This window comes from Trichosurus vulpecula, chromosome 8 (assembly GCF_011100635.1).
Source record: "Trichosurus vulpecula isolate mTriVul1 chromosome 8, mTriVul1.pri, whole genome shotgun sequence".
NCBI lineage: Eukaryota > Metazoa > Chordata > Mammalia > Diprotodontia > Phalangeridae > Trichosurus > Trichosurus vulpecula.
In genome coordinates, this window is record NC_050580.1 from 195,862,869 (window position 1) to 195,877,113 (window position 14,245).

General features: G+C 35.6%; 1 protein-coding gene across 2 annotated transcripts in view; it reads left to right on the top strand.

Moving 5' to 3' along the window:
• MGA (MAX dimerization protein MGA) overlaps positions 1-14,245 on the top strand; it is a 95,212-nt gene that overhangs the window by 23,331 nt on the left and 57,636 nt on the right. For both annotated transcript variants that reach the window (XM_036734255.1, XM_036734256.1), the window contains exons 6-8: positions 11,192-11,323; positions 11,525-11,629; positions 13,262-13,914. In XM_036734255.1, the coding sequence (XP_036590150.1) occupies positions 11,192-11,323; positions 11,525-11,629; positions 13,262-13,914 (890 nt within the window). The remainder of the gene's footprint in view (positions 1-11,191; positions 11,324-11,524; positions 11,630-13,261; positions 13,915-14,245) is intronic.

The following is a 14,245-nucleotide window of genomic DNA, read 5'->3' on the forward strand; positions in this document are numbered from 1 at the left end:
AACTTGTATTTCCTTTTATATCAGATTAGAAAATAAAGGTACCTTTAATTTGTACAGAGAATCCTCATTATCAATATTCATTATATGAGTGGCTATACTTGTGATAGTTGCCTTTTTTTTTTTTCCAATCTAGATGTGTGGTTGCATATGTTTAGGGATTTCCTGTTGAGGAAATTTACTTTACCAATGCATATCAACACATGTTCTACAGCTGATTTGCCCAGGGTTAAACAGCCAATATATGGCAGATGGTGGTGAGACTTAAAGTTAGGTCTTCCTGAGTTGAGGATATACAAGTTAGTGTAGGGAAACAAAACATTAAGACAAAGAAATTCTTTCAATTGACTGACAACTTAAAACATAAATGCCTTCTCAAACATCAGTCCCTTCCTGCGTCATTAAGTTAGTGTTTGTCTCCAACTGTTGCTCTTGTTTTTGTACATTTTCTTCTGCAATTAGAATATATTTTTTTGTTAACTTAAATTAGTACAAACCAAACACTTCTGTTCAAACATCTCATGGAATCATGAAAACATTAAAAAGCATAATAATGATGTACAGTTAGAAGTTCCTTAGAAAAGTAGCAAATGAGTGATTGATCAATCACATGTTCTTTTCACATGCCAGAAACAACTGTTCATAGCATCTTGAGTGTTGATACAGATTGTGAAAACAGAGCTGAGAGAGAGGACAGCAAAACATTCTGAGGTGAAAAGAGAAGTGATGTCATAGATGGAAATAAAGTAAGCAACATAGAATACTTGGACATTATCCAAGAATGTTTTGCGTTTATGTGAAGGCATGTTTTAAATCATTGATAGATCTGGTAATTCTGCTTATTAGTAGAAATGCAAACTGATTTGAAAAAAAAGAAATTCTTAGCTTGCTTATAAGAATAAAAATCTAGCCAGTCATGGTAGTGTAAGCCTGTAATCCCTGCAGTATCTGCTTCTAGAGGAGGCAGAGGCTGGTAGATCATTTGACCTCAAGAATTCTGAGCTGCCTAAAGCTAAAGCCAATCAGATATTTGCTACCTTTTAAAGAGAGGCAAACTTACCTAAGGTGGAAAGGGAGTAGCTCAAAGCTTTCTTGCTGATAAGTAATGGAGTCCAGTCCATGAATCCCCTGTTGCACTTCCAGCATGGGGAAAAATAGGGAGGGGGGAAGGAAAGAAGGAAGGAAAAAAGGGGAAAGGGAGAGGGAGGGAGGAGATAGTTGTTCATTAGCTTTGACTGGTTTAATAAGGTGTTTGGTCTTTTTCCTGCCAGAAGTTAAAAAAAAAAGGTGAAAATGTAAAGCTTAAGGATTCTTATTTTAGATCATAACCCTGAGCATATTGTTGACACTAATAACTGACAAGTGAGCATCTGATGAAATTAGATCAGTTAACATTTGGAGAGAATTTCCAAACAGTGCATTCTACATTGTACGGACTGAGGATACAGTATGGATATAGAAAATTAAATACAAAATACGTGCAAAGTAGTCTTCTGTGAGATGGCACTAACAGCTGGTAGGTGTTCTTAACTTGCAGTCCATGGAGGGTAGGTTTCAGGGAGGGGGATTATATCTTTATTTTCACTAACCTCTAATTGAAGTTTAACAATTAGGTGGTAGGATGAGTGGAGTGCTGGGTCTTACGTCAGGAAGTCCAGAGTTCAAGTATGGCCACAGACACTATCTGTGTGACCCTGGGTAAGTTACTTCTGTCTGTCTCAGTTTCCTCATTTGTAAGATAGGGTTAATAATAGTCATTGTGAGCATCAAATAAGATAATATTTGTAAAATGCTTAGCACTGTGCCTGATAGGTAGTAGGAACTGAAGAAATACTTGTTCCTTCTTTTCATTTCCTTCAATTGTGAATGTAGGCAATAAACTAAAGTAATATTAGTGGCACGTGTTACTTTATTATTACCAAATGAAATATTTTCATCACGTTATAGTTGATGCCAATATCTAGAAATGCTGTTTATGATCATTACTATTTTGAAATTACTGTATTTATTAGACTTGATGCTATACTGCATGTGATTGTAGTCTTCTTACCTATAGGATATATTTCAATATAATTAAAATGCTGAGTATTTTATGCTTTTAAAAGCATTGTGAGAGGCAGTTAGGTGGTGTAGTGAGTATAGTACCAGCTCTGGAGTCAGGAGGACTTGAGTTCACATCCAGCCTCAAGACCCTTTATCATCTGGTGTTAATCACTTTTAACTCCCCCCAGAATTTAAATAAATAAAAATAAAAGCATTATGAGAGGGATCCATGACACAAAAAAGGCAAAGAACCCTATTTTAAAGGAAGCTAGGGATCCTTCTAGAGAAATAATCAGGGCAGGAATCCCAGACCAAAGGGGAGTCTGCAGTTCTGTAACTCTGAACCAACAGAGTTTCCCATTTGGCTGACAGTTGCTTGAGACCAGCAGCAATCTACTTCAAACATAGGTCATGAACTTGTAGATCTCAGACCAAGGAGGCAGCAATCAGACTTTGTTCTGGATCACACTGCTTTGAAACCATTGAAAGCTCACAAGATCTTGGACCTGAGCTGTTTCTGAGATTCTTGCACAACACAACACTCTGTACCCCCAAAAGCAGTGACAGGAATATCCCCTAGACCTTCCCTCCATAAATACCCAGAACCTGGCCCTAATATCAGTTTCAAAGTCTGGACCTAGGCTGGAAAGATGAACAAATTAAAATAAAAATCCTACCATTAAATAGCTATTGTGGTGACAAGGACAGTTGAAACACCAACCCAGTAGAAGAGAATGATTGCAATGCAAAGCTTCAAAGAATAACACAACTTGGGCACACATTCGACAAGAATTTCTGAAAGAGATGTATAAAGCAAGTGTTGAATAAAAAGATTTAAAATTTTTTTTTTTTTACCAATGAAGAGAGAATGCTAGAGGAAAAAAATTGGAAAATTAATGATATATGAAGAAAGAATTACACAAGGAACGAATAACTTGGAACAGTAGGCACCAAAACCAAATTAGAATGGACCAAATAGAAGTCAGTGACTCCATGAAACACTATTAAAAAGAATGTCCAAAGACTGAAAAAAATAAAAGAAATTTTGTGAGGTATTTGATTAGCAAAAGGAATTGACATGAAAAAGAGATGGAGAAGAGAAAATTTAAGAATCATTGGACCACTTGAACACCATGAGCAAAATAAGAGCTTAAACATCATATTTCGAGAAGTCTTAAAACTGTCCAGATTTCTCGGAACCAGAGGGTAAAATGGAAATATAACAAATACACTGGTCATTTCCTGAAACTCCTAAGTAGACACTCCCAAGGACATTGCAGTCCAAATTCAGAGCTGCCAGGACAAAGAAAATATAATGCAAGAAGTCAGAAAGAATGAATTCAAGTATTGGGGAGAGACATGGTCAGGATCACATATTGAGCAATTACCTCCATAAATTAGTGGAGAGCTTGGAATACCATATTCCGTAAGACAGAGGGTAGAGACTTATAGCCAAGAGTTATTTAACCAGCAAAACTGAGTAAAATCCTATATGGAGAAAGAGGACTTTTAATGAAAGAGAAGACTTTTAAGCTTTCCTGATGAGAAAAACCTGAGCAGTGTAGAAACTTTGAAGTTCAACACAAATCAACAGAGATATGAAAAGGTAAACATGAATGACTATGATTAAGGGCCAACCAAGGACAAACTGCTTACATTCAAACATGGAGAGATGATAAATGTGTTTTCTCTGATCCTTGTCATTAGAAGTGATAGTGTTTAAATAGGCAGAAGGCCTAAGAGTGGTTGAGTTGTCTTGATGATCTTAAAAGAAGAATGGAATGAGAGAGGAAGAAGAATGCACTGGTCAGAGTTGTTTGAAATAAAGGAAAGAAAGTTAGGGAAAATTATCTGATATCATCAGGGTGCACAAGTAGATATTGACCCAAACAAGGAAGGTTTGGGAGGGAGTGACTGACACTAGAACCTCATTGTCATCTGAACTGATAAAAGGAGGGACACACACACACACACACACACACACACACACACACACACACACACGATAGGAGGGAAATGGTAGAAAAGTGGAAGAGGAAGGGTAGAATAAGTTAAAGGGTTAACCCTAAGGAAAACAGACCATAAGGATGTATGAAAATATACCCTTTTTGAGGTGAGAACCTGAGGAGATGCTCATAAGTTGGGGAATGGCTGAACAAGTTAAAGTATATAAACATGATGGAATACTATTCTGTTGGAAGAGATGATGAACAGGCTGGTTTCAGAGAAACCTGAAAAAAAAATATATATGAACTGATTTGGAGTAAAGCGAATAGAACCAAAAGAACAAATTATAGAAAGACAAGAATATGATAAAGACAAATAACTTTGAAAGAATTAGAGACTCTAATCTGTTTACTGACTATCCAAGATTTCAAAGGATTAATGATGAAAGGTGCTATGTACCTCCTGATGGAGGGGTGAAAGAAAGACTTGGAGCACACAGTAAGATTTTTTTTTTTGACATGACCAGTGAGAAAATCTGTTTTGCTTGACTATATACTTTTGTAACAATGATTTTATTTTTCCTTCTTTTTCAGTGATATAATTTTTAAAATAGAGACAAAAGATCTGTGATATCGTTGGTGCAGGTATTCTTATCTCTAATGTAGATCATAACCGCAACACTTCTCTACCTTAGTAGACTGTGTGATCAAAAAAAAACTTTTGTTGTTTGGTGGTCAGCCTTCTGATAATGCACCTGTCCAAACCTATTTAGATAGAACTGACAACAAATATACTTCCTCATATTTAGGAATGATCTGGAGTGTCATTCTTTTCACCATCTTAGCTCTGCCCTGCCAATAGCTTTAAGTAGTAATTACGTACTAGTGTACTTTTAAAATTAATGATGGACCTTTTCTGCTTGATAGGTGCATTTGAAGGAGATTTTACACATTTCACTTCATGTCTTTCATTTCTTTAGTGGCTAACATTTTGTACTTAGGTATAAAATTCTGCAAATTGTGCAGCCAGGGAAATGATGCAGAATAAAAACTGCCATTAATTTTGAATTTGTGAAACTTTGGACAGGAACTTGTTGAAAGGTTATCATCACACTAACTTTTAATAAGGATTTTCTAAATAAAATAACAGTGTAAGAAAATTTAAAAATAGAAATTTTTTTCTCGATCTTTTTAAAGTGCTTTGAAAGTATGCCCTATGTCTATGTCTATGATTATTATGTATTAATTTTCTGTTCATAATTAAAGACTTGGTTAACTCTAGTTGATTTAGTTCAGTATTTTTTTTTAGTATTTTGATCGAGTTCAATATTTTTTTAACTAACTATTCACTTGAGTTTGGCTTCCTTTTAGTCTAAAGTAGTAAGGTTTTATTTTAATAATAAATTTAATGATGATAATAATTACTTTGGTAATCTAGTTTCATTGTTTGGTATGTTTTCTCCATGGAGGCAAAGAGTTTTGCCATATTTTCTCATTTTGTATAATTGTTATCCTTTTGTTTTTGTAATAATAGATGATATGCCGCAATATACCAGGGATCTTCTGATTCTTACCCTATCAAGGGTAGGTAGTGGTGTAGCATTAGGCTGTCCATATGCAGTCTGGAGATGTCATAGGCCTATCTTATAGACTTAAAGATCTAGAGCTAGAAGGGACCTCAGAAGCCATCTAGTCTAACCTCTTTATTTCACAGATGAAAACCTAGGCCCAGGGAAGTTAAGTGATTTACCCAAGGTCACACAGGCAGTAAGCATCAATGGTGGGATTTAAACCCAGGTCCTCTGATTCCAGAGCCAGATCACTATGCCTTTTATTTCTTCAGTCATGTTGTCATAGGCTCTTTTATTGGTTACTTGTGTACAGGTGCTCAAGATGTTATAAGAGTGATCAATATTTGACATGCCTTATATTTCTGTGTGGGTACGTGCTGTGAATTTTAATTGTTAGAAATGTTTAATTGTTAGACATTTACTCCAAGTTAAACTGATATATCCAATATACTATACTGTTCAATAATAAAGCACTAAGTTACTTACTAGGAAGGGAAAAGCTCCTGTCCATGTTTCCATGTCACAAAGAGGAAACTTCTTAATTCTCCTACAGTAAATGTAGAGATTGCCTGCTGGGTATCAGTATCACCCAAAGGACAAATTTTACTGCCCTCAGGATAAGGGGAAAGTGTGAAGGAAGGCATGTGGTCTGGGAGTATGGATGGCTGGAATAATTCTATGCAGTTAGGTCTAGAGTTGTAGACAATGATGACTGGAAGTTAGATGCTCCTTGCTCTTGTCTCAGTAGTTGCAATAAGTTCCTTCATGCTCTAGAAGCTTGACTCTCATGCTCTGGTTCTTACCTGCTTATAGGGCTCATATCAATGTGGACTTCTACGATACCACAGCCAGATTAGAGACATTGCTTAATATTGCTGCACCGGATCAATCTGATCAAAGGTGTAACCCTAGGCTTAGCATGGCTTGGTTTTATGGTAGTCATGACAGACTACTTAAGGATTATGTAATAAATAATCAGTTTCCAAGGGTTTTGGGTCCAATAAACTAATATGCTGGTATTGATAGCACAGGTGGTTATATACTTAATAAGAACTTAGGGCAGGCATATGTAGTTATATTCATAAAACTGTTAACTATATTCATATAAGACCAATACCTAGTTATGATAACTTACATGAACATACTGCTGTATTGCTTATGTTCTTTAAAGTGCGTGTTCACTCCCAATTCATGACAGAATCTTTCAAGCCTACTCTTTATGATATCTTTTATGCTGTTGCTTGAGTGCATATTGTTCTAGTTAATATGTTTTAACTTCTGTATGTCCATGCTGTTTTTTTTTATTTTTATTGTCCTGTGGGTTACTTGTACTTCTAAAATTCCATGATCTACATCTGTGGTACATCACCAGGAGAATATTAGTCTCAGGGATTTACTCTTGCAAGCAGTTTGGAATTATTAAAAGCACATTTCAGTTTCCCAAACAGAATACTGCTTGATTTCTTCCTCAATTCAGGGCCTATCTTATTGTCTTTCAGAAGCACCCATCTAAATGCTGACTGGGTATGTGGTATAATCAGTTGTTTCTGGCATGTGAAAAGAACATGTGATGTCAACTTATATATATCTCTATTGCATCCATATATAGCTTATGTTTATACTATAGTTTATAGATTTTTACAGTTGGGTAGATAAACACAACGCCAAGGTGTACTTGGGTTTTTTTTTTTCACCCTGAAACTAACTGGTACTGGAAAAGATTACTTAAAGTGAATCCAATTAAAACAGGAACCAACAGTTCATAGGAAATAATGGAAAAAAGTTGTGGCATGTCACATTAAAAAGTGAAATTAAAAACTAGAAAAATTAAGTATCATCTTTTCTGGAGGGGTAGGGCAATTGGGGTTAAGTGAACTTGCCCAAGGTCACGCAGCTAGTACATGTGTCAAGTGTCTGAGGCTGGATCTGAACGTAAGTATCTTATTTTTAACAGCCTTTAGGTTATAATTTCAATTATGCTAATTCTTAGAGTGAACAAAGAATGAAGATATGTGGATTTGGGGCGGGGGGAGGTAATTTTCCAGCAAAACATGGTAGCATAATATAACTTGGTTCATGTGAGCTTCCCATTTCAACTTTTTGGCCCAAAAAAAGTAATATTATCAAATCAGTATTTCCTTTTGGTCTTTGCGTAGTATGTGATGTATAGGAGGTGCTTGTTGTTGAATCAAATTTTAGTAGTCTTGGAGGTGTTTTTTTTCGTGGGGGATAATTTCCCCTACTCCCAAATTCCATTATAGCATGCTAGGTCCTCTTTTATTTCAAGTTTGAGTTTTTCTGAAAGATCATAAAGATGATGTTATGTAAATATTATAAGAGCCTCATTAATTCCTTTTCCAAAGTCTTCTCTTGATGCTTTGATATTCAAATCATTTTCTTTGATGAGTTCATCTTCCTCTGTATTCTCTTTAATGGTTAACTGATGTAACTTTGCCAGATCCACATTTGTTAAAGTTACTAGAATTGAGATGTGCTGCCTATAGCATTACTCAGAATAAGAGCCTTTAATGCCCTTTTTCGCCTTTTTTTTTTTCCATTTGGGTCAAAGCAACCTGAAAAGCCACACTTTATGTTGTGACCTGTGTATTTCTGATAGAAAGCCTTTAGATTTATTTTTCAAAGGTAAGAGATTTTCATTGTATTCACAAAGACTTTAGTTTTGGTTTTTAAATTGCCATTTACATTTCTGCCAACACATCAGAGTTACTGAAATTTTCCTTGATTTAAAATCCCTCTCAGGTTGATTTTATAAAGATCTATCCATGTTATTGTATTTCCATTATCTCTGACACACACTCCTTTTATATCTTGATTTTTATACATTTGTCATCATTTTAGCTCTGCTTTAAGTATCTGCATCATTATTCAACATAAATACAAAGTTTTTTGTATGTGAAGAGAACATGTGATATCAACTCATTTGTTACTTTTTTAAAGGCTAAATAACTTCTAATTTCATATTAACCACGATTTTTAAATTTTCATTTGCTTCTATTATATAATCTAACACTAATATTTGACTTTAAGCTCATGGTTATTAAAAAAACAAATATTTTGAAATTGCAGAAGAAAATGTCCATAAATAGCAAATATGTTTTGTATGCAAGTGAGTGATAAAGGCATTGGTAATGCTGGACAGGGTCATAAACACTAATGTCAAAGTGTCTATGCTAATATTGGAGAGGGGAACTAATTTTGAAAGTGTTCAAGTAGAGTGAATAATTTTGTTTTATGATGACTTTTGCTTCTGTATACAACTCAATAGGAAGGTAGTATGGTGTAGTGAATAGTGTGTCTGCTTCAAGTCAGGAAGACCTTGGGTTCAAGTTCCACTTTTTATACATATATTGAATGCTTGACTCTGAGCCAGTTGCTTAACTTCTCAGTGCCCAGTGCAGCTCTCAAGACTATAAGTTGTAGACTGGTTTTGTTGAGTAACACTGTGAGAAGACTGTATCTCCCTAGAGACCTCTGTACACTTATGAGATCACAAATTTGGATCAAAAAAAATAGCTGCAGGGACTCAGATTATGAAAATCATATGTGTGCTTGTGTGTGTACATATTATATTACATTAAGCCCATCATGTTTAAGTTATAACCTAGGAAATACTGCCTTATTTTTGCAATGTGACCAGTCTCTTAAATTATTTTGGACTTAATTGAAGGGTCTTTGGTAGGCTAGATAGTGTTGGTACCATCTTTGAATAAGAGCATATGGATATCAATAGGAATTTTTTTCTTTATGGGCATATCAATACAGTCTCTTCCAAGATAGCAGTAGCTGCCTTAGAAGAGAAATTTCTTCCTTGTTTTATAATAGCTTGATGTTTGTTTTCTGTGAATTACTGATTAGCATTATCTGTGGTCACATCACCATATTTGTGGGAGATCTCTTACATGTGGAGAGTTTGAGGACAGCAATTTGGTGTCAATTTTTTTAAATGTCAATAAAAAGGCACAGTGAGATCTTATGTTCTTTGTCAGTTTTGTGACTATGAATATGTTGTTTGCTGTAGACTGTGAAAAATCTTTTCTTCTCATTCATTCAAAATTTTCCAAAACTAAGAAAGGAATTGATATCAATGGGTAATTACTGATTCTTGGTTGCTGATATTTTGTTATTATTATTGGGTTTTTTTTTTAAATATTCTGCCTGGTCTTTTCTCTTTTAAAAGTCTTTCCTCTAGCTGCCATGACATTTGATTCCTGAGTGTCCTTGAAATAGTATCATCTTCAACAAAAATTTCTCCTATACATCGTACATAGTGGATCAGGTCTACCCTGTCTTCCTAATTTTATCTTTTGTGCTGTTGACGCTTCCTCATATAGTGCATTGAGTTATCAAGATGAAATAGTCCAAATGTGGGATTTTTACTCTTGTTAAAGATGATAGTAGATCACTTTAACATTTCTGGCAAATCTGTTCCATTTTATATTTCTTTGTTGTCCTCTTCCAGGTTTCTTCATAAAAGCCCTTGGAGTGATCTGATTTAGGTGAATTTGATGTTTTCTTCAGGCTCTCATTTTCTTTTGAGCTGCTATTTTATGAGCCAGTGCTAATCATTATGTTCTGTCATCCTTGTCAGAAATATTTTTAATTTGCCCTTTCTACTACTCCCCTATGCCCATTGCACAAATTGAACCAAACCACACCCATAAGACAGATTCCTTGGTAATTACAGCACCTACCTCACTGGGTTTGTGTATGGGGATCAAATGAGATAATATTTGTAAAGAGCTTAGCACGTTACCAGGTACATAGTAGGAATGAATAAATCCTTATTCTCTTCCTGCTGCATTCTTACCTCCATTTTGCAGATGAGGAAGCTGAAGCAGGCAGGGGCTAAGTGATGTGCCCAGGGTCACATAGCTAGTAAATGTCTGAGGCTAGATTTGAACTCATATCTCCCTAATTCCAAGTCCAGTTTTCTGTGCAGTACTCCACTATTATAGAAGTAGAGTTCATCTTGTTTAATCGCCTCATTTTGCAAATGAGGAAGCTAAGGCTTGGAGAGCATAGGCTTTCATTCATTCACTTGTTTATTTTACATTCTCACAGCTACAGCTAGAATCTAGGTCTCTTGGTTATCAATCCGGTGAAAAGCTCATTCTTTTATTTTCTTCTGTGGTCACCTGTTGGTAGGAACCTTAAAAGACATGATTGAATGCTTATGTTGTATAATGTGAAGTTACATAATTTTGTTTTGTACGTTAGGCATTTTCAAATAGTCTCAGGAATAAGGCTTTGTTCTTCAGAGTTAGGCTTATTAATTCCAGTTTTATTTTTTACAATTTTTTGAGACACTTTTTGTTTGGCTGTGTGGACACTTGGCATATGTAATAGCTTCTTAAAGGTTTCATCTCTTAGAAAAACAGCTATTTATAGAACATTATGTAAATTAAAATTGTCTTGGAAAATTTCTACCAACTTTTAGAAATTCTTAATGTGTCAAGTATATCTTAATGTGATGATCCATTTAGTATTATTAGTTGAATGGCCATGGCAAAGTCACTTAACATGGCAGTTTTGTCATCTGTAAAATGTAATATTTTTACTTACATTTATTTTTGAAATATGACTTATAATGCTATATTATGTTATTTCTGGCAGTGGGTTTGAAACTGAACTCAGTGGACCCAACAATGAGTATTGACCTTAAATACTTGGGGGTACAGCTGCCTCTGGCTCCTGCTACTAGCTTTCCTCTCTGGAACCTTGGAGGAACCAATCCTAGCTCTCCTGGTGAGTAAATAGCATTTGAAAAATCAAACACCATTTTTGTTATTTAGGCCTAAGGTTGCATATTATGTGAATATAAGATTATGTTTATTGAAAAACAAATGAAATCAGGTCTTATGTGTAATGGTGTGGATCTTAGCAAATGAGATGTTAAGTAATTGGAATTTTAGTGACTGAATATTTATTGAATTCTTTCTTTTTCAGATGCTGGATTTCCTTTTGTTTCCAGAACAGGGAAGACCAATGACTTCACTAAGATCAAAGGTTGGAGAGGAAAGCTTCATAGTGCTTCTTCTTCTAAGAATGAAGGTAACTAAATATTTAGAATGAAATAATTACTTCTAACAAATGATCTACAAAGCATGAAATTTGATACTTATTCTTTGCTGCTCTTTCCCTTGTGATTTAAATTGAACCAGAAATTGTGAAAACAAATGTATTTTTCTCAGATTTATTCTGTTCCCTTCATTTCTACAGTTATAACCTTGGTTCTTATCTTTAACCAATTCAGACTCAGATTATTGCAACAGCTTTCATGTGGCTACTTAATTCTTTCCATTATGTACAGGACAACAAAGCAAGAATCATCTTCCTTTTTTAAAGAAAAATGTTTATTTTTCAGTTATCAAGCATTTTTTCTCCTCCTCATTCTCCCTCCCCCGAAAGAAAGAAGGAAAAGAAAAGAAATCCTCGTCACAGTTATCTGTGGTCAAGCAAGATAAATTCATATATTGACCATATCCAAAAGTGGGTGTCTCATACTGCATATTAGTCTTATCCCTTCTTTGTCAGGAGATAAGTCCTTATAATAAATACAGTCAAGGAAAGCAGATTCACACTTTGGCTCTTTCTGAACATGTGATTCTCATTTTGTGCCTCTAGTCCATCACTTTTTTGCCTAGAGGTAGGAGACATGTTTTTTCAGTCTTGTAGAGTCGTGATTGTCATTGCATTGGTTGGAATTCTGAAGTCTTTCAGGTTAGTCGATAAATGACAAGCTTTGAATGGCAAAATAGAGATGTGGGGAGTCCTTGTTTTGAAAACAAAAGCCCTCTAATTTTGAGTTGAAATATTTTTTTATCAAATGTTGAAGACTTTTTGTCTGTGTCAGTAGATGAAGTACTTTCTCTGATAAAATCACAAATCCCTGAATATTCAGGTCATTTTACTAAATTGTTGGCCTATAAAAATAGATGCGATAACTCTCAAAGCTCTCTGAAATAAAAGTTTACGTTAACTTCTATTTTTTTATACCCATGGCTTAGCAAAATGTCCTGAATATTTATGGGCAGGTGGGAGAGATTTTCTCTCTCTCTCCTCCCCTCCCTCCCTTATCCCCCTCCCCTCTCCCCTCTCCTCTCCCTCTCCTCTCTTTCTCTCTCCCCCTCCCCCCCCCCCCCCACCTGCACTAAGGAATGTTTGTGTGCTGTGGAAGAAAGAATGATCTTCAATACATTGGTGATAGAAAGGAGTCTCTTTGAGACATTAGAGACAGTTTGAGAAAATGTATTGAAGGGGGAGAGAGCAGGAGGAGTCAATGAAAGACAATACTATGAAAACTAGATTGGAGCCACATAGTAGAGAGCCTTGAATAAACAAATCTAGATTTTAATGAGTACCCATTGAGGACTCCTTAAAGGCTTTTTAGTAGAGTTGTGATATAGTGAGAGTGGTGAATTATGAAGACTTATTTGAATTGCTTTTTTAAGGGTGATTTGGAGAAGGAACAGACAAGAAGCGAGAAAAAGATACAAGTTTTAAAATGCATAGGATATAGGATTAGTCAATTTTTGTACTTCTCTTCTTTTCTCCTTTCTCAGAATATCTTATCAAGTAAGTAATGTTCTATTCCACTATTGCTCAAAGGCTTGCTCTTTGTTACAGTGCATTTTTCAGAATTTATACTGTACTTTTCTCAAGAAATATGTGTTTTAATTTTAGGTGGCAGTTCAGAGAGTTCCCTGAAGAATCGCTCTGCTTTTTGTAGTGACAAACTTGATGAATATTTAGAAAATGAAGGCAAACTAATGGAAACTAGCATGGGTTTTTCATCAAATGCTCCCACGTCACCTGTAGTATATCAACTACCAACCAAGAGTACTAGCTATGTAAGAACATTAGATAGTGTCCTAAAGAAGCAATGTACTGTTACCCCATCCACATCTTACTCTCTGAAGCCTCATCCTGTACCTTCTGTACCTCGTAAGACCAAGTCTCTCACTAAACAAACAGTTTCCAGTGGCCGAACGAAATCGTCTTATAAACCCATTTTGCCATCTCCTGTTTCACCAAAGCAAAAATCATCTCATTTAGCTCCAGGAGATAAGACCACCAAGACTTCCCCAAATAGCATGTTGGAAAGTCAAGGGGAAAACTTCATTGTACCAACTTTGGATGAAAATGTGTTGCCAAAGCAGATCAATCTTAGGCAGGCACATCACCAACAGCACCCAGCAACGCGTCCTCCAGGATTGTCTAAATCTCAGGTGAAGCTGATGGACTTGGAAGATTGTGCTCTGTGGGAAGGGAAACCACGGACCTACATAACTGAGGAGAGGGCAGATGTATCTTTAACAACTCTGCTTACGGCTCAAGTACGTACCTTTCATTTTACAGAGTATAAGCTTAGGTTAGAAGGAGTGTGATTAGTGAAGGGAGGTGGGGGTAGGGCCTGTCAACAGGAGGATCCGTTATTTCATTGCATTTAGCTTACTTTTAGTTACAAACAAGCTAAGGAGATGTCCTCTTTATTTGTTCTTTACCAGCCAGACACATGGGTATAGATCTCCTGCCAGCACGGAGATAGTACAGTTGTGTTTTTTAATAACATCCCTCTCTTGTATAAAGGCAGCTTGCTATTCTGAAATCTCTAATTTCAACTCCCAGAATGTGGATAAGTACATTTTCTGATCTTGTTAAGACACC